The sequence below is a fragment of the Suricata suricatta genome, chromosome 4 (genome assembly GCF_006229205.1).
Source record: "Suricata suricatta isolate VVHF042 chromosome 4, meerkat_22Aug2017_6uvM2_HiC, whole genome shotgun sequence".
NCBI classification, from domain to species: domain Eukaryota; kingdom Metazoa; phylum Chordata; class Mammalia; order Carnivora; family Herpestidae; genus Suricata; species Suricata suricatta.
In genome coordinates, this window is record NC_043703.1 from 89,015,665 (window position 1) to 89,039,572 (window position 23,908).

Consider the following 23,908-nt stretch of genomic DNA (forward strand, 5'->3'; position numbering starts at 1 on the left):
GGAGAGGGAGAGAGGCAAACCATGAGAAACTCTTGAATGTGGAGAACTGAGGGGTGATGGGGGTGGGGGAGAGGGGAAGGGGGGTGATGAGCATGGAGGAGGGCACTTGTGAGGATGAGCACTGGGTGTTATATGGAAAACAACTTGACAGTAAACTATAAAAGAAAAATAAAATAAAATAAAATAAGCACAGTAATGTAAAAAAATAAAATAAATTTATTAGTTTAAAAAAATTGTGACACTCTGATCACCATGGACCTTTTGCATTAACTTTGAACTTTTAAAACACTGCACTATTACGTTAAACAAGCACATGAAAAGATGCTCAATATCACTAACCAAAAGAAAAATGCAAATCAAAACCACAAGATACCACTTCACACCCATTAGGACAGCCACTAACCAAAACCAAAAAGTAAACAAGCCAAAAACCAGAAAATAATAAATGTTGGTGAGGATGTGGAAAACCTTTGCACTGTCAGTGGGAACGTAAAACAGAGCAGCTACTATAGTAAACAATGTGGAGGCTCCACAAAAGTTAAAAATAAAATTACTATACATAATCTAGATATTCTACTTTGTGGTATATACCGCCAAATTGAAAGCAGAGTCTCAAAGGGATAGTTGTATATGCATGTTCATAGCAGCAGCATGCACAATAGCCAAAAAGGCAGAAGCAGCCCAAGTGTCCATGGATGGATAAATGGGAAAACAAAATGTGGTATATACATGCAAGAGAATATTATTCAGCTTTCAAAAGGGAGGAAATTCTGATACATGCTAGAACATGGATGAACCTTAAGGACATAGGTCAAAGCAAAATAAGCCAGACACAAAATGACAGATGCTGTATGATCGCACTTACATGAGGTATCTAAAGTAGCCAAATTCAGAGACAGAAAGTAGAATGGTAGATGCCAGGGCTGGGGGACGGGGAACGAGGATTTGCAGTTTTAATGGGTACAGTTTTGCAGATGAGAAGAGCCCTGGAGATTGGCTGCACAGTAATGTGAGTGCACTTAGCATCACTGAACCATACACTTAAAAGTGAAGAGACAAATTTTACATTATATATATTTCACTACAATTTTTTAAATGATTCTTGACTACATTTTTTTCTGCATTGGTATAGCGCACAGGGTAATGGTAAGTCATGCCAATTATCTGGAATCCAGAAAGTCGGTAACAGCAGGAAATTTCTTCCAGTTGCCAGGTTATTTCTCTGAGTGGTTCCCTCTAACCCTTCACTTGACAGTCTCTCCTTTCTATACAACAGGAAGCACAATGAACTCATGAGGAGCGATCCTCCCTACCCAGCCTGGAGAAGGGCCCGGGGCAAACTCATAAATGCTTGACCTCGATGGTGGGAAACGGGGAAAGGGAACTGAGCAGGAAGGCCTGAACTGCCTCTGAGGCCTTGGGTCATATTGGAAACCACATATTTTCCAAACCAAAAGAGTGTGTCAAGGATTTCTGGGCAGTTTATAAGTAGGAGAAATGCAATGTTGTCATTTCTGGGACACTATGACGGACAGAGGAGACAAGATTGCATATTTAGGATTTGGGGGCTCTCTCCTCAGATTCATAATGTGGGATTGCCGAAATGGCACCAGAATGGCAGGCCACAGTCTGAGCACTTCATTCTAAGAAAATGTTTTAATCTATAATTTAATTCGTATGATTCACAGGGCTGGGAAGATGGAAGTTGCTGAAAATGTAAGCTATATAGCCAGATAGGTTTCCCTTTATAACTAAGTTGCCAAGGAACACATAAGCCAAAATTAAACCCCTTTACAGAAATTGGCATGCCTTTGGGAACTGGGGCATCTCACATTCTTTACCCTGATTGAAACATTGCCTACTAGGCTTAATCTTGTAAATTACTTTCTATAGGCGTGGCATACATCCTGAATTAACTGTTTTTGTTAGATTAGCATTAATCTCCCTTGATAACTGGCATTTTCTCAAATTCTCTGGAGATACCCACTTCACCATCAGAACAAGGGCATAAGTCACCTAAAGCAGGGCAGCCGATGAGACCTAGTAGAAACTCTTCCCCACTCCCGTGGAACACTGAGAATCTGAAGGTAGGTGCCAGGGACAGGCTTTGTGACTTGACCCCTCGCCTTCGCCTCCACCTTGCCTTATACTGAAGCTAGAAGTCTCTGCCAATAACTTCAAATGTAGGAGGGCAGAGGTGGCAATGGGCTTTTTCAGACCTCCAACAGCACCATGCCGCATCACCTCACAATCGAACACCGAGCTTCCTTCCCTGCTTTTCTCAGCAGAGCACACTTGGTGTCTTTGGCACTTTGCCATGTCATCCGTCCCAAAGAAAGTCCCACCGCTTGGCTATCTGAGTAACCTAGCACTGTTTTTTCTGAAGCTATTTCTCACTGATTTTGTGACATCATTCCCTATGCCTGTTATATCTCTGCTCACACTCTTTGAATGAAGGGGGAGGTTCACTCTGCCTCCACAAAGGTTCCTGTGCATGCCTGGAGACATGGTCAGTCCTGCACGTGAATCTACAAGCCCTGCTATCACTGACAGGTGGGGCAGCAGAAAACCCCCAGTAACTGCAGGGGTCCTCACCACAGCAGCACAGCACCTCTGCCTTACCAGGAACTAAGTCCAGCACCAACACATCGGGGCTACATCTCCAGAAGGTTCTCATAATAGTTCAACACATACTACTTAGACCACTTCCCTGGGTAATACATTTATGCCTGGCTGCTGGGCTGACAAACTCATCATTAACATCATGAACTGCCCCTGGACCATATAAATAATGAAAAGGATAGTGTTGGTCCCCACATGGTGCTTTATTCCCTAAGGACACAGAAAATCCCAAGTTAAGACATAATCACACTGTGTTGTTGTTTTCTATCCCAGGTACCTGGAGGGGGCTTTCCTTTCAGTTTCCTTGAATTCCAAGTATTTACATTGTCACCATCCTTCAAGTCAAATGCAGGAAATTCCACACACTCTGTTCTCTCCGCAAATGCATGGAATCTGAAACATGAAGAGATTTGTAACACTTGTATATGTCTATTCATTCTCCCAGGACTGTGAACTTGCTCTGCTGTGGTGCTGAGTATCTTAAGTGTTTCACTGCTTTTCCATGTACCTGGTCAATTACCCCAAACAAAAGACAGGTAGACAAAAGAAAAGAGAGAGCTATGAATGTACTGGGATTTTAACAGATGACTCTTCTCATTAGAGGGTCATTAGGCCAACCAAATGGTATTTACTGACCCTGGAAAAATGGTACCCTCTGCTTTATTTATCTTCTGTTCCCAGATTCAATCATGTCAGCACAGTGTTGACAAGTCAACAATCTAATGAGGCCCCAACAGTGCCGAGGCCCTGCAGGTTCAGTGTTGAAAGCTGGCGACAACAGGCCCCATTGGTTCAACTGCCAGCTGCCAACAGGCTTCAGTCAACTTTAACTTGGCAAACACGCACTTCCCTGGAACCTAAGAGAAGCACTAATGAAAAAAATTCTTGTGTAGACAAGTTTTTAGGGCCTGACTCCTCAAAATATGGTCCCAGGAGCAGCAGCAGCACTGGGAGCTAGTTAGGGATGCACATTCCTGGGTCCTACCTGAATCTGCTGAGTCAGAATAAGCACTTTAATGAGATCCCTAGGGGATTCATGTGCATCTTAAAGCTGAAGAAGCTCTGGTGTAGTCTACAAAACAATAGGCTAAGCACACCCTTGACACCAATTATCTGGAATCCAAACAGTCAGTGATAGCAGGAAATGTCTTTCAGATTAACAGGAAATCTCTGGGTGATGCTCTTCCAGCCCCTTAAGAGTTCCACTTCTGCCTGTTACTCATCACAAAGAGAATCCTGAAGCACAGGTTGGGATGGACAGCAGGGGGCATGGATGACAGAAGAGATGTGGGGGCTTTGCCTGGGCCATGGGAAGCCTCAGTCCTATCTATTTCTAAAGGGTTTCAGGTAAGACTAGAACAATGACTTGAGGGTACTAGACAAGCCAGCCTTGTTCCAACAGCCCCTCATGAGGACAAAGGACCCTTAACCTGGCCACTCCTGCTTCTCGAAGGTGCTTCCACCAGAGTGGAAATGGCCAGCTGCCTTTGTCCTGTGACCCCCTTACCCAGCAGAGAGGGGAGGGCTGAGGTTTGTCCTGCCAGGTCCCACATCCTGAGTGCCAAAGACCTCTGTGCCCAGGATTTTCTACTGTCTGACCTGTTCTCCAGATTAGAAAAGAGAACAGGGCAGACATTTCCTTTGGCCAATAAAACCTCATTTGTGCAAGAAAGCAAAACATGCTTTGCAGCTTGGTGGCTCTGTTCAGACACAGACTCTGGCACAGGGAACCAAGAGTCCAGCCTCCCTGCAAGCTGAGCAGCTCAGGGCACGCCCTTTATAGTTCCATCCTAACTGCACCTCAGCTGGGGCTCAACAACCAAAGGTGTGCAGCGGCCAAGCAAGTGACACAGAGGTCCAGCCGGGGGCAGAGCGGGTAGGCAGGAGCACCACTGGCTGTGGGTCAGGCTCACCCTCAAGGGACAGAACAGGGACAGAAAAGCATGTCTACATGTGTTGTCCACTTCTGCAAAACTCACTCGATGGTGCACAGCCGAAACTGCAGCTTCTCCCATGTTGAATTATGCCCTCACCTCTCACCTCCTCACAGAAGGTGCCTCACATGAATTAGGCAGAGAACCAGCAAGACAGGTGGTCCTGCCAGTTGCCTTTTACTCTCTCCACTAGCAAAAGTAACACAGAGAGCCACCTCCTTTATTGCGGGGGGGCGAAGGATTAGGAACCCAGAATTGAAGCACCTAGTGTTAAAAGATTTCAAAGTGCCTTAAGAGCAGCAGGGATCCACAGAGTTACCAGGGGTCTGATTAAGAATGAATATTCTTGGCCCTCCCTAGAGCTCACAAACAAGGGTCTCTGGTGCTAAGGCCAAGATAATTTGCATTTAAATCAAACACCCTATGCAGCTCTTATGCTAAGTGAATGATTAAATGCATATTCCCAAGATCTCCTCTATTTTGTAGAGTTATCAGCCTGTAAGGTAAAGCCCTTGATCTCTGAATTATTAACAAGCTCCTCAGGCGAATATGATGAGCAATTAAATTTGGGAACAAATGCTCAAGGGCAGGAATTGTACCCATTTCAGACAGGAAAGGACTCAGTCATTCTCCTTATAACCACATAGGTAGCTGGTCTCCCTCCACAAGGTGGTGTGTATGTAGATTCTTTTATTATTCAGGTATGATGAGGCCATTACATTACATCAGTTTAGCTGCCACTGAAAATACAGTTTGCTACTCACAGTCCCTGCTATAGACTGAATGGTGTCCCCGGCCCCCTAAATTCAAATGCTGAAGCCTTAGCCCCCAATGTAACTGTATTTGACCAAAATATTTGGAGATAGAGCCTTTAGGAGGTAATTAAGGTTAAATGAGGTCAGAAGGTCCTGATCCAGTGGGATTAATATCCTTATAAGAAGATACACCAGAAAGTTTACAGGTATGCTCCTGCTTTCTCTCTCTTTCCCTCTTTCTCTCTCTCCCTCCTTCCTTTTCCTCCCTTCCCTTCCTCCAATGAGAGGATATAGTTAAGGAGGCACCTGTATATGAGCCAGGAAGAGAGCTCTCACCAGAAAACTGAATCTGCCAGCACCTTGATTTTGAAATTCCCAGCCTCCACAAGTGTGAGAAGTAAGTTTCTATTGTTTAAGCCATCCAGTCTGTGGTATTCGTTATGGCAACCCAAACTGACTACTCAGTTCCCAAGATGAGGGGGCACACCACACCACACAGGGCCACACAGGGAAGCACCAGAGCTGGTCAGGAGGCTTGAGAGAACAAGGGGAAAACATGGGCAAGACTCTTTATTGTGGATTTCGCAGAAGGATGGAATGGGTGAGGCAAAGGAAACAGGTTTAGGATTGGCTAGCTGAATAATTTCAGTGCGCTCTGGGGTATAGGAGCTGCCCCAAGTTGTCTGGTACCCAGCCTGGAATGCAGTCTTGAGTGTGAGTGCCCGTGGGCACCACGGCAGGCTCTGGATCAGTTAGCCTGCATATAAAAGTGCACTTCTGGGTTAGTCCTTTACACTCTCTAGGAATTAGCTAGCCTTGGAAGGAGCGGTCTCTCCAGGGGCAGCAAGGACCCCTGATGTCAAAGCATCAGAATTACAGAAAATAACAAGGCAAGATATTAATATAGGGTAGAAAAGAAAAGGCCATGGAGACTAAAGACCACTGGAAAGAGGAGAACGTAGGAACAGACCGGTTAGGAAAACCACTGCTGACCTTGCGGAAGCAGGCAGCTCACCCACTGTCACTTTAGAGCATGTTTTCTGCCTACCTGCTGTGGGTCTTGGCACTCAGATCCTTTAAAAACATGATAGTGCCTTCTCCTCTAGCATTGAAGGACACTGTGCAGACAGGACATGGGATCTCCGAAGTCCTCTGAAGGAGAAGCACCTTGGTTTGCTCAGGAACGTCTCCCACCACAAAGTAGTAAATGGATTCCATCTGCAAGACAGTAGTACTGACAGTTTATCTCCCTGATATGCTCCAGCCTTGCACTGAACTCACTGGCAATATACTTTCTACAAAACTGCCTTGGGACAGTGGGGGACAGCAGGAGTAGCAGCACTGGTCCAAGTTTTGTGAGGACATTTGGGGGCCAAGTCAGGAAGTGAGATATTCAAGGCCTGATGAGAAGGTCTATTGGCCATGGTCACGGTCTCGGTCACGGTACTGCATGAGAAGGTTATGATTGCCCAATGTGGAGAATAGCTTCTACTAAGCCCCCAGATACGGTCGACAGGTCAGGAGTGGCTGTTTTCAACATGAAGGAATTGGCACAGCCACTGTGGGCAGGAAACTTATTAACCATCTCCCATGGTGGTGCCAGAATTCTACAATACAGACTCATCTATCCTCAGTCTGAGGCAGAATGGGTGAAGGAGGGCATCTTCCCACTGGGTTCATGCTCTGCTCTCATCTCGCAAGGAAACACATGCCTGGGAGGTGAGGCGGTCCTGACTTCATGCAGCACTGGGCCTTGACTTGCACTACCCTGCCAGGCCCTGAAGAGAACGAGAGAATGAATAAACCCATGTCAGGAGCCCCACCACACCCCCCCCAACTTTCAACAAGAGATACGGGAGATGTACACCTCATCTATGAAGGAAGCAATCCCAAAGTGCTCCCTGCTTAATTTAGAGACACATGAAATCCACCCAGGGGGGCCCTGTGACCAGGTCCCACCCGACCTCAACCACACTGCTCTTGCTCTTCCCGCAGATTCTGCCTCCTGCAGTGTCTGCCCTCTCTGCTAATGAGGGAGGGCAATGAGAACTAATGAGAACTGATGAGTTCTATGAACTTGGGCAAGTGATAGAACTTCCGTTTCTTCACTTATACAAAGGAGGTAATGCAGTATCCCTTGTGACCGAGTTTAAACAAGGATGACTTCCACTTATGCATGTATACATTTCAGAGAGTTAAAAGCCAACAACACATATCATCTGAACCTGTCCCTAACACACCTCCATGGATTGTCTCCATGGATAACTGGGGAAGACACCCCAGAAAATGAATTGGGTTTGAAGGGACAAATTCATGTCACCATCCCCTTAGGACTCCTGAGCCTTTCTCTGCTCTAATCACAAAGCCCTGTGATAGTTAGGTGCCTCAATTTGACTTCAGACCTAGGACTCAAAACCACCTGGCACTTACGAAGAGGACTTATGGTCAGCTCCCCAGCGGGCTGGGCCACCATGTCTGCAGTGGTGGCAGAGGGCCCCAGCTGGGAGAGAGGCCACAGCCAGAGAGGGAGCTGACAGCAGGCTACTCCAGCGACAGCCTTTCTCCCATGGTGCTCCCACACCCATGACTCCTTCTCTCAGGCCTTTAAAACTACGATTTTAAAAAGGACCTAACAGGAAGTAAAGACTGAGCAAACCATACACTGCTTTCAGCCAGTCACTGAGAGAGAGAAAAAAAAATTTAAAAGAAGGAAAAAACAGTGTTCTCCACATTCCTTGTTAGGCAGCTAGTATTATCCTTCCAGCAAATGCATTCTCTTTCCCTTTTCCCCCAGTGTCACACATTACATTGTGCCAGATGGGCTATATAGGCTCCCTCAGCAGCACTGTTAGTAGTGTTCTGGCTGGGTCGGGGTCCAAGTTTAGCACGAGGACAGGTTCAACCTCACTTAAGGATCTAAAGTCACACATGGCCCCAGAGAGGAGTCTTGGGATTATTCTCTAGGATTTGTTAGTTCAACAAATAAGGTGGGTGAGGGCAAACATCTCCAGGGGGTCTGTCAGCAGCTTCTGACCATGCGTCGCTGTTGCACGTCATGCAAACTCAGCTTCTCTGCTCTGGCAAGAACCCAAGAGTCTGAAATCCTTGTGCAAAAATGTTTTTCCTTTGAGATTTCATCAAGCTAAAAATTGCTGTAGCCAGCAGTGAGTCAGGATTTCCTTTCCTTTACTCAGGTTATGGGGTTATTCACTATTCATCAAGTTCATTGCTCCGTTTCTTAATTGCCTAGGTGTTTGATTATCCATGCAGGATCCATATTTCCTGGGACATGCTCTACAGCGAGACCACCTGTCCCACTCTTAGTCACCTCCTACCACTACCTTCCTGCCTCTCCTTTCCACTCCCATAATGACACTGAGGAAAACAAAAAAAAGAAGAAGAAGACAAATATGCTACCTAGCCCCATCCCCCTGCAAATTGGCAAAACTTCTTTTAAAGTGAAATGGCAATGGGGTCATTTGCTCTTTGGGATGATAAGCCAACACACATTATTTTATTCAACACTCACAATACTCCTGTGGAAAATGAATTCTTGTTATCACAACCAGTTTACAGGTGAAGAAACTGAGGTCTGGACAGGTAAACTGACCTGGTCTTACAGCTAGTAAATCTAGCTCCCTGACCCCCATACGAGCTTCTGCCTTTGCTTTCAAGCACTTTATTCTGTTGGCTCATCGTGGCAGGGCTGGTCACCTCTTAAGGATGAATGTGAACCTCAGAACTGTGCATGCAAGATCATAGGACAGGAAGGTGACCAGAGAGAGGCACTGTTTTCACTTCCTTGGCTCCCACACCATTCAAGGCTCCCAGCCCAAGAAATCACCATCACTGCCCAGAAACTGGGTGAGGTTGTATGGCTCAAGGGAACCGTCTTCATTGGAATCCTCTCCCCTTGCCCAGCACCTCGGAGCTTCTTAGAGCCAGGGCCAGTCTTGAGGATGACAAGCCAGGACCAGGCATGGCCTTCTCACTGACCAGCATTTCCCTAAATGCTAATCTGCTCTGAATTTGATAGCACAAGATACAGAAAATAGTTTGGGTTCCATTCAACTACTTTACTGTGAGTCAAAACTCTTGCCACTTTTACACTACAGAAAATAGGGCAAAACATCTGTTTGCACTTGGAATATCTTATTCTGCCTGGGCCATTTGTTCCACGGCTTTGCACGGCAACCTGCATTCTGCCTAGCCAAGGAAGCCTTGACATCTTCTCAGGCACAGGTTTGGGAGAAAAGAAGAACCAGACTGGCAGTGGCTGCTTCTACCCTGACTGTCCTCTGCTATAGCTTGTCGGAAGCCTCTGGGTTTAAAAATCTCCGCTCCGTGAGAATAAAAGTCAAATGAAAGTCAACCAGAAAACAGCAACCAGAGATAGAGCAAACTTCTCATCTCCCTCATAAAATTTTAACCGTTTCAACAGTTTTGACCAACTTCAGACCTTGGATCTGACCTCCAGAGCTTCCCTGTACCTGGGGGGGTTCTTTCCTGATTCAGCTCATTTTGATTTTCTGATCCCTCCATGGTGGTGACTGCTCTCTTGATATTAACCCAGCTCAGTTCTCCAATCTCTGTGAACACCCTTGACCACCACCAACTTTCTGGAGTCCCAGGCTACTGAGTCCCTTTCTCCCCTACCTACTATCCCCAACAGCCTTGTTACACAAGAGTCAGGAAATTCACCTGCCTGGTCCCACACAAACCATGACCCTTCAATTTAAATACTCAAATCTGTACCACAGCATAGTGAATGGGAATTTTTTGGATGCACATCTTGCCCCAACTTCAAAATTATCAACATTACTTCTTTCCCATTCCTTCAATGTACAACAAGTATCTATCAAGCCCTTGCCAGGCACTGCGATCTCTATGGACAAAGGTGGAAAGATCTGATGCCTGTCTGACTCACTGCCAAGCTCGTGATTGGTGTGGTCAGCCCTTCAGTTTACTGTCCAGCGCTGAAGTCTCCTTATGGAATCATGTGGGTCTGTCTCTAATTCACTCACTCAGTCTTCCAGTGAATGGGATTTTTTTTTTAAATAAACAAATGTGTGCCTATCAGCTGAGAGAACACAAAGAGAAACACAGATGCCTTTTGGGCAGGTAGCCTTCTGCTGAGAGTAGAAGCAAAGCTTTCTCAGTTATCCTTGTTAGGCAGCTGTGAATCAGGGCTTCGGATAATCAGCCTTCTCTTTCCTAACGACCCCTCACATCCTTGATCAGCAGGCATTCCAGGGCCTCCTAGAGCAACACTCCCCTTCATTAAGGCCAAGGAAGCTACCAACTTCCCAAAGATGCATTCTGAGACCATGGGATGCTGCAGAGCAGAAACCCTGGGCTGGATTGCACACTTGGGCTCTGAGGACCATGCAGCCCCTCTAAACTGCCAAATATTTCCTCAGTACCCCACAGGCTGCCTTCCCATGAGCCAGGCCCTTTTGCACAGAATACAAGAGTACTTCAACAGTGCTCTCCATGTACTGCCATCAGAGCTGGGGTTAAGTAGCCTCCACACTGCCTGGCTCTGCTGGAGTCAAAGGCTCACCCTCAGTCAGCCCTGCCTGTTCAGTCTTCTGGTCCAACTATGGGTACAAAGCCGGGTCCTAGAGGAGGCCAGTAGCCTCTGATTATCCTCCTTCACACTCACCAAGCACATCAGTCAGCCCTTCCTCCTCAAGTGGACCTGATACCAAAACCCAACTTCTGTGTTAATCTTTGAAGACAAGACAATCCTCACTCTCTCGGTTCTTCTCAGGACTCACTCATAGGAGATGCTAACCCAACACAGGTTATCATCAGCAGGCTTTACTGTTCAAAGGGTTTCTTAAGCCTTACATGTTTTCTATTCAGAGAAAACTACAGCTACATGGGTCAATTTGGAACTCACTGGGGTAGGCACAATGAGGGGCACAAGTCAGAGGAGCAACCAGTAAGGGAAATCCATTCCTTTCCCCACCCTACATATCTCACAAAACATATCTCTACAAATCTACATATCTCTACAAATCCTACATATCTCACAAAACAGAGGGAATGGCATTTTTATATATGAGGCAGTTATAGTTACTAGAATTTTCCCACAGACCACATCCAGGTAGAATTTCTAGGAGAAAGGATTACAGTGGTCTGAATCTGTTTTGTATTTTCCATATTCCACAGTCTCTTCTTAAGAGTTTTCAAGTGGCATTTGATAATCAGTGCCTGTTAACCTCTTTCTGGGTTCTTACTCTTCCATAGGACTTCCCTGGAACCCACTAAATTGTGCCATGTTTCCTGGGCTGGGATGAGCCTGAGAAAGAAACACAAACCACAGGGAAGTAAAATATAAAATCAAGGTCACTGGGAAATCTTCAAGTCATGGCAGCTCACCAGAGTCTGCTATGACTGAGGAAGCCAGGTGCACAAAGAAACAGAACACCCCTGTGTGCATCCTAGATCTTGTGAAATGTTCCATTTCTTGAATCCTTATTATAGTGTCCAGACAAGTGAAGCTTTACAGATGTTAAAACAAACTTGAAAGGCCAAAGAACAAAGTAGCTTGTATTCTGTTCTTTAATGGGAACCATTTGTTCCTCTGGCTTCGAAAGGAAAAACAACGCATTTCCAATATCAAACCATCATCCTCAGTATCAGTGAACATAGTCTGGTTACCACTGGTGGTTATCTTTTCAAGGTGCCAGCACATGGCCTCCTTGCCCAAGAAAAGGCTTCTTAATATAGCAGAGCAAAGCTTGAATCTACAGAATCACTGGGAGTCTAGAGCAGAGGGAGTAATTATGTATTAATACTAATCAGTAAGTACTAACTGAGTATCTGTATCCCAAAGGAAGGCAGATCTATCCCTACCTAGGGAGTGGGGCTGTCCGAAGGACCCCAGAGTCCTTTCCCACTAACTTGCCACTGCTCTTCAGATCCCATCCTCAGAATCACTCACAAAAACTCATACCCTTGTGGCTAAAAGAATATAAACTACCACTATTCCAGCACTTCTAGGTAAAGCTTTACGTCCAAAGGGTCCTATCAAAAAGCATGTGCAAATGCATTAACATTAAGAAATGGATGACTCATCTGCATAACAGACCATTTGTGAAGAAGAGGGCCTGGGAAAGACTCAGAACACAGATGTGGGGAAATCTATTTCCTCTATCTCAGGGTTCTATGAAGTTTTCCAACCTCTCTTCCCCATTAGAGATGGACTGATTTATCTGTCAGGAGAGCAAGAGCAAAATTAAAATATTAAAGATGCACAATGATGCCTACCTCCCTGTCCTTTCTCAGTGCTCAGTGGCTCTGAGCAGCACGTGGCTCTGCTGGCACTGGCTAACTAAGGGCCTAGCCTGCACCCTGATCACTCAGAGGGAAGCCTGCAAGGCTCAGGGGGCAGCACTAGGGAGTCTCACTTTGGTTGGTTGCGCTCAGCCATCACCAAAGCTGCTACTTTGATCCCCACCTGGGGCCTATCGCCTATTTCTCAATGGGTTCCAAATTCAGAGGTGAACAGGATTAAGAGTTATGGGACTCCTCAATGCCAGTGATGCTGCTGCGATGCTGCTGGGAGGGCCAAGATCAGGTGAAAGGCAGTATAAGGATACTGGGTGTAGAAAAAGAAACGTGAAACCTCCCACATGACCCAAAGCCCACCATGGATGCACACTTACCGATCTGTCTTGTCCAGCTTCCAGCAGAGCGTCCAGGCGGCTAGCAGGGCTCACAGCCAGCTCAAAGGGCAGTTTTTCAACCCAGCTGATGGCAGCGGCTATGGACTGTCCTGTCACAGGAGCAGCTTTTTCCTGCCATTTCACAGGCTCCTGAGAAACCCTGAAAGGAATCACATGGGGCTGTCACGCGGCAGTGGGCAACATAGCTATCAGCCCTCAGGCCCACAGCTCTGAACAACAAACCACTTAACACCAGAGCTGAAGGAAAGAACACATAGTCTGCAGCCCTCTGAAAGTTACCAACAAAACAGGCAAGCTGCTTGAGATCGGTTTGCAAAGCACCATTATCTTCCATAAGCTGTACTGACTAGATAGAACAATGTGTACGGGAGGATTAAAAAAAATCTCAAATACGGGGACACTGGCGTGGCTCAGTCAGTTAAGCGTCTGACTTCTGCTCAGGTCATGATCTTGTGGTTTGTGGGTTCTAGCCCTGTGTGGGGCTCTGTGCTGACAGCTCAGAGCCTGGAGGCTGCTTTGGATTCTGTCTCCCTCTCTCTCTGCCCCTCCCCTGCTCATCCTCTGTCTCTGTTTCTCTCTCTCTCTCTCAAAAATAAATAAACATTTAAAAATCTCAAAAATGGGGGTGCCTGGGTGTCTCAGTCGGTTAAGCGTCCGGCTTCAGCTCAGGTCATGATCTCATGATTGTGGGTTCGAGCCCCGCTTCAGGCTCTGTGCTGACAGCTCAGAGCCTGGAGCCTGCTTCAGATTCTGTATCTCCCTCTCTCTCTGACCCTCCCCTGCTTGCGCTGTCTCTCTGTCTCTCAAAACAATTAATTAATTAATTAATTTTAAAAAATGTTTTAATCTCAAAAATGTAAACGTTAACAACTGTGTTCAAATTATTGAGGGAGTTATTTTCATAAACAGGCAGTTTTATTTACAACTATCTTCAATTAATAGTAAATTCATAAGAACTCACAGCATTAAGACTTACAAATCAGCAACAACTTTATTACTCTAGAATTTTATTTCTAATTCTTTTAAGACATTTTTTTCATTGTTCTGAATTCATAAAAGTTACTTCTTCTGGATCAAAAATAGTATTGAGTTTAGAAGAACATTCGTTTTTAAATCCTGGGAACATGTGATTAAACCATTTAGTTTGGACTTAGAAAAAAAGTGATGGAATTCCCCCCAAGAAAGATTAGCCATTTGAATTTATTTCTCTCTGGGGTGCCTGAGTGGCTCAGTCATTTAAGCATTCGACTCTTGATTTGGGCTCCAGTCATGATCTCATGGTTCACGGGTTCAAGCCGTGCATCAGGCTTTGTGCTGACAGCATGGAGCCTGCTTGGGATTCTCTCCCCACCCCACCCCCGTTCTCTCTTTAAAAAAAAAACAACTTTGAATTTATTTATCTCTGTGTTTATAAATTGAACACATTATATGAATCATACATGCATTCATAATTATAAGATTTATATGAATCATGAATTAATGAATCAGCCTGATCTGTTCCTCACAGCGCACCTTCAGAGACAGAGGTTGCCTCATACATGTATCACCTCTGTGTGGCTCCTCTGGGTAGAAATCTGGCTGAGTGGCCTACATGCTACAGCATACATTTCGAAAAAGTTAAAGCGTTGCAAACTTAAGGCTCAATTCCTGCAGTAATACATCTCTCATAGAAATAGGCATCTGGGATAGGACACAATTAGTCAGCATCCCCCAAAATGTTATCTGTTTAGCTGAAAATATTTTATTTTAAAGAAAAACTCAGTTAGGTAGATCTCCTTCATCCAGATTTTTCCAATCAGAGAGGTACAGCCCCTGTTCCACATGAAAAGTTGGCCTTAGAGCCCAAATACTCTTGAATCCAAGAATCCGTAAATAATTGGTTGTGAAAACTTTGAAATATGAGAAATTCTATAAAGCTGGCCACCTATTGGTCTGATATAAGAGGGTCAACTGACAGAAGAGGCACAAGCTCAGTCTGAAAAAAGTGATATTTGTGACAAGGTTGAATTCATTATTCAAGCTAAAATCTAAAATGACTTAAAGGACTTTTATGGCCTTAAATATATACTCAATAAAATTCCTATTCTTCTATTTTGACCTTGCTATGTATTGATGAAATGTTGGTTTCTAAATCCTTTCTCATCTGAAAACGAAGATGCCACATGCAAAGCAGATCAAAGTTTCAACTGTGGGTCTTCTGCTGGAATTACGTATTCTAGGAAATGACAAGATAAGACCTCCTCCCTCCTCATGACTATGTAAGCTATGTTATTTAACTCTGAATAAATGGAAGGTACTTATGAAGTTTCACTGAAATATCCTCTTTTTATGGGAACTCACCGTATGAGATTAAACTTGGTTATGTGAGCCACCTGCTCCTGGAGGACCATTATTAGAGCGTCTTGGCACAGATTAAGCTCCTCCTCCAGCATGCCGCCAAAATCCAGCACTATGGTGATGCTCTGTTCCAAGATGACACCAAAAATCTGCCGGCTTCTGCTGGTGAGCCAGTCCATCCGCTGCTTGTAGCTCTCCACAGCATGTGTTAAATGTTCCACAAACTGACAGATCAGTTCGGATTTAGCTGTCAACTTAATGAAAATCAAAGCAAAAACAAAAATACAGAACAGAAACACACCAGAACTACTGCAGAGAGGAACAGCAGGGCCCACTGAGTCATGGCCTCTGCATCAGGAACTGGACATTAGTAACAATTCTGTACATGATCCTCTAAACCTCATATAATCCAGAAGGAAGTGTTCCAAATTTCAAGTGAAAAACCTTCGGATGATTCCCCACAGAAGAAATGATGATGATGTGATCCATCCAAAATATAACACTTTTCTTTAAACGTGTTTCTAAATTATATTTTATCTTTATAGTTACAGAATTATCTTTACCAGAAAATGTGCAGGGGGCATTTTAAGAAATTAGGTAGAAGAAAAGAACTTGCAAGGAATTTGGTAGAAGAAATAAGAGATCAGCAAAGGCAGATGGAAGAAAGTAAGTCTCACTGAAAAGTTTTCCTAAGGACAACATGACAAAAATATTTCTGAGGATGCTTCTAGACCTGCCAGCACATCTGCCTGGCTTCCTCTAAGGCATGCACCCCAGTGACTCATCCTCCTACTCACAACCTGCGCCCTGTACCCTCTGTCGCCCAGGCCACGCTCCCCCGTACCTGGCTCACTGGATCACCAAACACCTGCAGAAGCTGTGCCTGAAAGGTGACAGATGCCTGTAGGCAATTTCTTGTAGACACAAATAAATGATCATTCACACAGACCAGGCACAACTGTGCAAGGCCTGTGTAGGGAGGTAGGAGACATAGAAAAGGAGTAAGAAAAAAATGTGCCCTATTCTGTGAAGAATCAAATTTTGAAAGATCTAGTACTTATTTTTAACTTTAACAACCCTGAGAACACCCCCATTAAATATCTAAATTGTTAAGAAAAATGTGTTTTCTGAACACACCATGCAATTCCACATTTTCATGCTTTGGCTTGTGTTGTTCCCTCTGCCTTAAACTGTTTTCCTTCTCTATCCCCTGTGTCTCTCCAGCTTATTCCTCAAGCTCCAGCACCACTTTCCATGACTCCTTAGGGCAAAATTCCTAAATCTCTCACCAGCATTCACAGCACTTACTGAAGTTTCTACCACAATACAGAAACCAGGGTGGCACCACGTCACAGGGGCTGCAGAGGTGGTCAGATGCCAAAGACGGATGTTTTCAATAGTTGTGTACTGATTTCCATGTGGTTCAGACAAAAAATATATTTAGCATGCCAAACTCAGGATTCTATAGATATTATTGCCTAGAACCAGGCTAAGTTCAAAAAGTGATATAAACTTTTCTAAATATTAAGAAATAACAGGGGTTCCTCGGTGGCTCAGTTGGTTGAGCGTCTGACTCTTGATTTCAGCTCAGGTCCTGATCCCAGGGTCGTGAGATCGAGCCCTGCATCTGACTCTGCACTGAGGATGAAGCCTGCCTGGGATTCTCTCTCTCTCCCTCTCCCTCTGCTCCTCTCCCCCACTCACTGACATGAACAAATATCTGTGATGAGATATGGGATATGAGTTTTTGTGAGCTCCTTGTGGAGGACCAGGGTATTCTCAGGGCCAGACACATGTTGAATTGCCAGAATTAAGGACTCCAGTAAGAGGCGCTGCTTGCTATAAAACCTCTAGCTCTAAAAGTAGCCCTCTGTTCCCAGTGCATTTGTCAGGTAACAGCAGCTACTCTTGCCTGTCTGCTAACCTCTGTCATACTACACCTTCTTTATTTTCAAGGCAAAACAAAGTACTTTGATATGCGAAGGTTTTCACTTTCTGGTCAAGAGCTTCATGCACTCATCTCTAACAGGTCAAGTGCTTCTCTTCCCAGCCCTAACCATAACTTTCATCATTTTCCGCATGGCCAGAAGAAAGCCTCCAGGCGTGATAAGGCCTGGGCTCCACTACAGGGATAGGAAACAGTGTGAGCCTCTCCACACAGGCCACTCCCAGACCTAAGAAGCGTGTCACAGGGCCTATCCATCAAGAAAACTCCAACTTACATTGTATACTCTGCCATCTTCGGGTCTGTAGAGCTGTGGAAACAGGCCATCCGCATATCGGGAAGCCACAAGTCTCCCCAGAGAAGTCACATAATCTATATTTTATAAAGAAAAGCATTCAAAACAGTGCATTATCTGTGTTTCTTATTTTTATTTCAAAATGTTTTTGACACCATTCAAATTTCATCCCCAGTGACATCAAAAATCTGTGATGCTTGGTATTCTGTCCTAAATAATGAAGTGTTTCTAGGTGCTATGATATTAATCATCATCAACAGAACTATTGATGACATGCATAACCCTTTAGTGCACAAATGAATGGGGAGGAAAAATAAAGTTTGTTTCTTGGTTTCCAGGTTCTTTCATCCAGAATGACAAAGGTAGAGGTCAAAAGGCACAGTCTAGGGGCGCCTGGGTGGCTCAGTCGGTTCAGTGTCCAACTTCACTTCAGGTCATGGTCTTGTGGTTTATGAGTTTGAGCCTCACATTGGGCTCTGTGCTGACAGCTTAGAGCCTGGAGCCTGCTTCAGATTCAGTGTCTCCCTTTCTCTCTGCCCCTCCCCCACTCACACTTCAACTCTCTCTCAAAAATAAACAAACATTAAAAAATAATTTAAAGCACAGTCTAAACACAGCTGTAACAAATTAATAAGTACATTAACTGCAAATAGCTGAGAACAACAATTAAATGATAGTGACTAGCTGTCTCTGACTGACTTATTTCACCTAACATTATACTCTGGGTCTATCTAGCCTTTGCAAATGGCAAGATTTCATTCTTCTTTATGACTGAATACTGTATGATTTCACTTATATGTGGAATTTAAAAAACAAAACAAATGAGAAACAAAACAGAGAGAAACCAAGAAACAGACTCTTAACTATAGATAACAAACTGGTGATTATCAGAGGCGGGGGGAGGGAATGGGCAAAATAGGTGATGGGGATTAAGGAGGGCACTTGTCATGATGAGCCCTGGGTAATGTATGGAATTTTTAAATCACTAGATTATAGGCCTGAAACTAATAGAACACTGTATGTATGTTAACTATGTTAGAAATAAAATAAAAACAATAAATTTAAAAAGAGAGAGAAAAAGATAGGCAAAGAGGATTTTAAAAAATGACCCAACAATAAGGTGCCTATAAGAAACTTGCTTCAAATATAATGACATATATAAGCTAAAAGTATAAGAATGAAAAAAAGATGTCATTTAAGTATTAATGAGAAGAAACCTGACTAGCTATATTAATATCACAAAAGTAAACTACAGAGCAAAGAATATTGCTAGGGATACAGTGGAACATTATATAATTATAAAAGTGTCAACCCACCAGGAAGACAGGAAGACATAGCAATCCTAAATGTGTATGCCCCAAACAACAGACTGCAAATACCTTAAGCAAAAATTGATGGAACTGAAAGGAAAAAGAGGCAAAACCACAATTATAATTGGAGATTTCAATACTACTCTCTCAGCAACTGATAAAATAACTAGACAGAAAATCATCAAGGATACTCAACACCATCAAAAACAAGATCTAATTGACATTTACAGAAAAATCTACATAACAAAAGAACACACATTCTTTTTTCAGCACAGAATATATACCAAGACAAAGCATAGCCATAGCTATTAAAAAAAAAAACCACCAAAATTTAAAAGAACTAAAAGCACATAGAATATGCTCTCTGTCCACAATGGAAACAAACAAGAAATGAGTAACAAAAAGATAACAAGAAAAATCTCCAAACTTTTCAAAAATAACATGCTTCTAATAAAACCATAAATCAAAGAAGTACAACTGAAATAAAAAATACTTTAAACTGAATGAAAATGATAATACAACATATAAAAATGTGAGGAACACAGCCGAAGCACTGCCAAGAGGGAAATTTATAGCATCAAGAGAGACAATGTCTCAAATCAATAATCTAAGTTCCCATTTGAAGATACTAAAATAGCAAAACAAATCCAAAACAAGTAGAAGGAAATGCATAATAAAGAAGAAAACAGAAATCAAGAAAATTGAACACAGAAAAACAACAAAGAAAATCAATTAAATAAAAAGCTGGTATTGTAATAAGTTTAATAAAATTGACAAAGATAAAGGGAGAGAAGACATGAATTATTAATATTAAGAATGACACAGAGAGTATTGCTAAAGACCCTTCAGGCACCAAAAGAATAATGGAATACTATCACCAACTCCACACACATATATTAGACAACTCAGATGAAGTGAATTCCACAAAAAACACAACTACCACAACTTTCTTAATATGAAATAGACCATTTGACTAGCCCTATACCTAAAAAGGAAATGAATTTGAAATCAAAAACTTCTCAACCAGAAATCCCCAGGCCTGGATAGGTTCTCTGGAGAACTCTACCAAGCACACAAGAAGTAATTAAAGTTCTATACAATATTCTCCAGAAAAGAGAAGACAAGGGAACTCATTCTATTAAGCCAATATTACCGTGCTACCAAAACCAGAGAAAGGCAGTATAAAAAAAGATAACTATAGACCAATATCCTTCCTGATTACATTTGCAAAAATGTATTAGCTATATTGGTTCACTATTCAAAAACCAATCAATATAATCAACCAAATTAATAGGCTAGGGAAGAGGACTAAAAGCACATGATCCTTTCAATAGACACAGAAAAAGCATATGACAAAATTCAACATCCATTCATGATAAAAACTCCCAACACATTAGGAATATAAGGAAACTTTCTCAACTTGATTTTAATTCTATAAAAAACCTAAAGCTAGTATTATACTTAATGGTCAAAGATTGAAAGCTTTCCTCTAAGACCTGATGTGAGACAAGGATGCTACTCTCACTACTACTGTTCAACATAGCACTGAAAGTTCTAGCCAGAACATGGTTAAGACAAGGAAATACAAGGCATATAGATCACAAAGGAAAAATGAAAACTTTCCCTATTTGGAGAGGACATGATGGTCTACTTAGAAATCCCAAGGAATCAAGAGCAATGAAAAAATTCTTAGAATTAGTGATTTCAGTAAGGTCACAGTACAGAAGATCAACATTAAAAAAATCAGCCATATTTCTTTATACTAGCAATGAACACATGGAAACCAAAATTAAAAACACAGTATCATTTACAGTTGCTTAGAAAAATGAAATACAAAACATATGCGAGACTTATATACTGAAAATTATAATAGCTGATGAAATAAATAAAAGATGTAAATAGATGGAAAGATAGTCCACATTCATGGACTAGAAGACCCAACATAGTAAAGAAGTCGATTCTACTTAAATTGATACACAGGGCTGGGGCGCCTGGGTGGCTCAGTCAGTTAAGAGTCCAACTTCAGCTTAGGTCATGACCTCACAGTTCGTGAGTTCAAGTCCCTCATTGGGCTCTGTGCTGACAGCTCAAAGCCTGGAGCCTGTTTCGGATTCTGTGTGTCTCTCTCTCACTGTCTCTTCCCTGTTGCACACGTGCACTCGCTCGTGCCCTGTCTCTCTCTCTCTCTCTCAAAAATAAACAAGCATTTAATTTTTTTAAACTGATATACAAGTTTAATGCAATTCCTATCAAAATCCCAGCAATATTTTTGTAGACCTAGATATTGTTATCCCAAAATCCATATGAAAAGGCAAATAAATTAGAGTAGCTAAAACAATTTTGAAAAAGAATAAAGTGGAAGAATCAGTCTTCCCAATTTCAGGACATTACATGGTTATAGAAATCTAGACTGTGTGTAGTGATAGAGAGACATGTGGACAAATAAAACAAAACAGAGAACCCAGAAATAGCCCCACACAAAACAATCAATTTTTAACAAAGATGTAAAAGCAATTCAAAAAAGGAAGGACAGTCTTTTATTATTTTAGTTTAGTAGAGCTGACATACAGTGTTTCATTGGTTTCAGGTAACACAGTAATTCAACCTCTCAGTACAATATGCAGTATGCTCACTACAGGTGTAGCTACAATATGTCACTACACAACACTATTACAATATCATTGTTCCCTTTGCTGTACGGTTTATTCCCATGACTTATTCATTCCATAACTGGACTCCTGTGTTCCCCACCCATCCCAACTCTGACAACCAACATGCATTGGTCTGATTCTGCTTTTTGTTTATTCATTTGTTTTGCTTTTCAGATTCCACATGAGTGAAATCATATGGTGTTTATCTTTCTCAGTCTTAGTTATTTTACCTATAATACCCTCTAGGTCTATCCATGGTTTTACAAATGGCAAGATCAAATCCTTTTTATGGTGGCATAATAGTCCATTGTATACATATACCACATCTTCCTTATCCATTTGTCTACTGGTCAACACTTACGTTGCTCCCATATCTTGGCTGTTGTAAATAATGTCCCCATAAACATAGGAGTGTAAATACCCTTTCAAATTAAGGTTTTCCTTTTCTTTGGTTAAATACACAGTTGTGGAATTGCTGGGTCATATAGTATTTCTATTTTTAATTTCTAGAGGAACCTCCATACTGTTTTCCACAGTGGCTCTACTAATTTACATTCACACCACCAGTGTACAAGGATTGCTTTTTCTCCACATCCTCACCAACACTTGTTATTTTTTGCATTTTCTTTTTATTTTAGTCATCCAAACAGGTGTGAAGTGATATTTTATTTGGTTTTGACTTGCATTTCCCTGATGATGAGTGATGTTGAACATGTGTCTGTTGGCCATTTGTATGTCTTCTTTGGAAAAATGTCTATTCGAGTCCTCTGCCAATTTTTAAATCAGGTTGTTTAGAGCATCTTTTGGTGTTGAGTTGTGTAAGTTCTTTATATATTTTGGATATTAACCCTTTACTGGATATACTATTTGCAAAAGTCTTCTCTCTTTCAGTAGGTTGTCTTTTTATTGAAAACCTTTTTATTGTCCTTCACTGTGCAAAAGCCTTTTATTTGATTTTAAATAAAGGTGCTGGAGCGATGATATCCATAGTCCAAAAATGAAACTTCTATAGAAAGTAACTCAAACTGATCATGGACTAAACGTAAGATGTAAAACCATGAAACTTTCAGTAAAAACAAAAATAGGAGAAAACTTTGAGAATCATCAAGATCCATACATGAAAAAAATCAACAAATCAAAAAAAAAATCACCAAAATTAAAAACTTCTGTTCTGAGAAACACTGTTAAGAGGATGAAAAGATAAGCTACAGACTAGGAAAATACACCTGCAAGCTGTGTATGTGAACAGAGGACTCCTTTCTAGAATATATAAACTCTCAAAACTCAACATTAAAAAACCTAATTAGAAAATGACCAAAAGACATGAAGAAACATTTATTTTGCCAAAGATGATATACAGCAAATAAGCAACATGAAAATATGTTCAACAAGCTAGACATTAGGAAAATACAGACTAAAACCACAATGAAATATCACTACATGACTATCAGAACGGCTAAAACTTATTTTTTTGTTTTTATTTAAATTCCAGTCAGTTAACACATAGTGTAATATTAGTTTCAGGTGTACAATGTAGTGATTGAACACTTCCATACATCACCCTGTGCTCATCAGGACAAGTGCACTCCTTAATTGCCATGAACAGCTAAAACTTTTAAATTGTGACAATATCAAATGCTGGTGATGAGGTGGAGAAACTGTCTCCCTCATATATTACTGAAGTGAATAGCACAGCCACCCTGGAAAAAGTTGGGCAGTTTCTTAACAAAACAAAATAAAACTAAACTAAAGAAAACAACACACACTTAACATACCATGTAGCAGTTGCATTCCTGGGCATTTATCCCAGAGAAATGAGAACTGACGGTCACACAAAAACCTGTAAACAATTGTTCACAGCAGACTGATTTGTAACGGCCCCAAACTGGAACCCATGCAGATGCCTTTTAATGGTGACTGGCTAACCAAACAGCGGTACATTCAGACCCTGGAATACAACTGCAATAAGAAGAAACAAACCATTGCTACATGCAAGAACTTGGATGGATCTCAAAGAAATAATACCAAGTGAAAAATTTCAAAAGGTCACATACTACATGATTCCATTTATGTAAACATTCTCTAGATGAGAAAATTAGAGATAGAAAACAGACCGGCGGTTGTTGGGAGTTAAGGATGTTGGGGGTTACAGTGTATATATGACTATAATGGGTGAGCACAAGGGAGATCTTTGTGGTAACAGTTCTGTATCTTGATCGTGGTGATGGTTTCACAAATCTACACAAGTGGTAAAATTACATAGAATTATTCACACACAGTGCATCAATGTCAAACTCCTGGATTTGATATTATAGTGTAACTTTGTAAGATATAACCATTAGGAGAAACTAGGTGAAGGGTA

At 42.2% G+C, this 23,908-nt stretch overlaps 1 protein-coding gene across 10 annotated transcripts in view; it reads right to left on the reverse strand.

Annotated features, from left to right (window-relative positions):
• VWA3B (von Willebrand factor A domain containing 3B) overlaps positions 1–23,908 on the reverse strand; it is a 201,411-nt gene that overhangs the window by 164,668 nt on the left and 12,835 nt on the right. For 7 of the 10 annotated variants that reach the window (XM_029937205.1, XM_029937207.1, XM_029937206.1 and 4 more), the window contains exons 3-8: positions 17,568–17,662; positions 16,190–16,228; positions 15,349–15,599; positions 12,988–13,147; positions 6,360–6,529; positions 2,900–3,015 (exon numbers count right to left, since the gene is read on the reverse strand). In XM_029937205.1, the coding sequence (XP_029793065.1) occupies positions 2,900–3,015; positions 6,360–6,529; positions 12,988–13,147; positions 15,349–15,599; positions 16,190–16,228; positions 17,568–17,662 (831 nt within the window). The remainder of the gene's footprint in view (positions 1–2,899; positions 3,016–6,359; positions 6,530–12,987; positions 13,148–15,348; positions 15,600–16,189; positions 16,229–17,567; positions 17,663–23,908) is intronic. The other 3 variants (XM_029937213.1, XM_029937211.1, XM_029937210.1) reach the window with 2 other exon arrangements.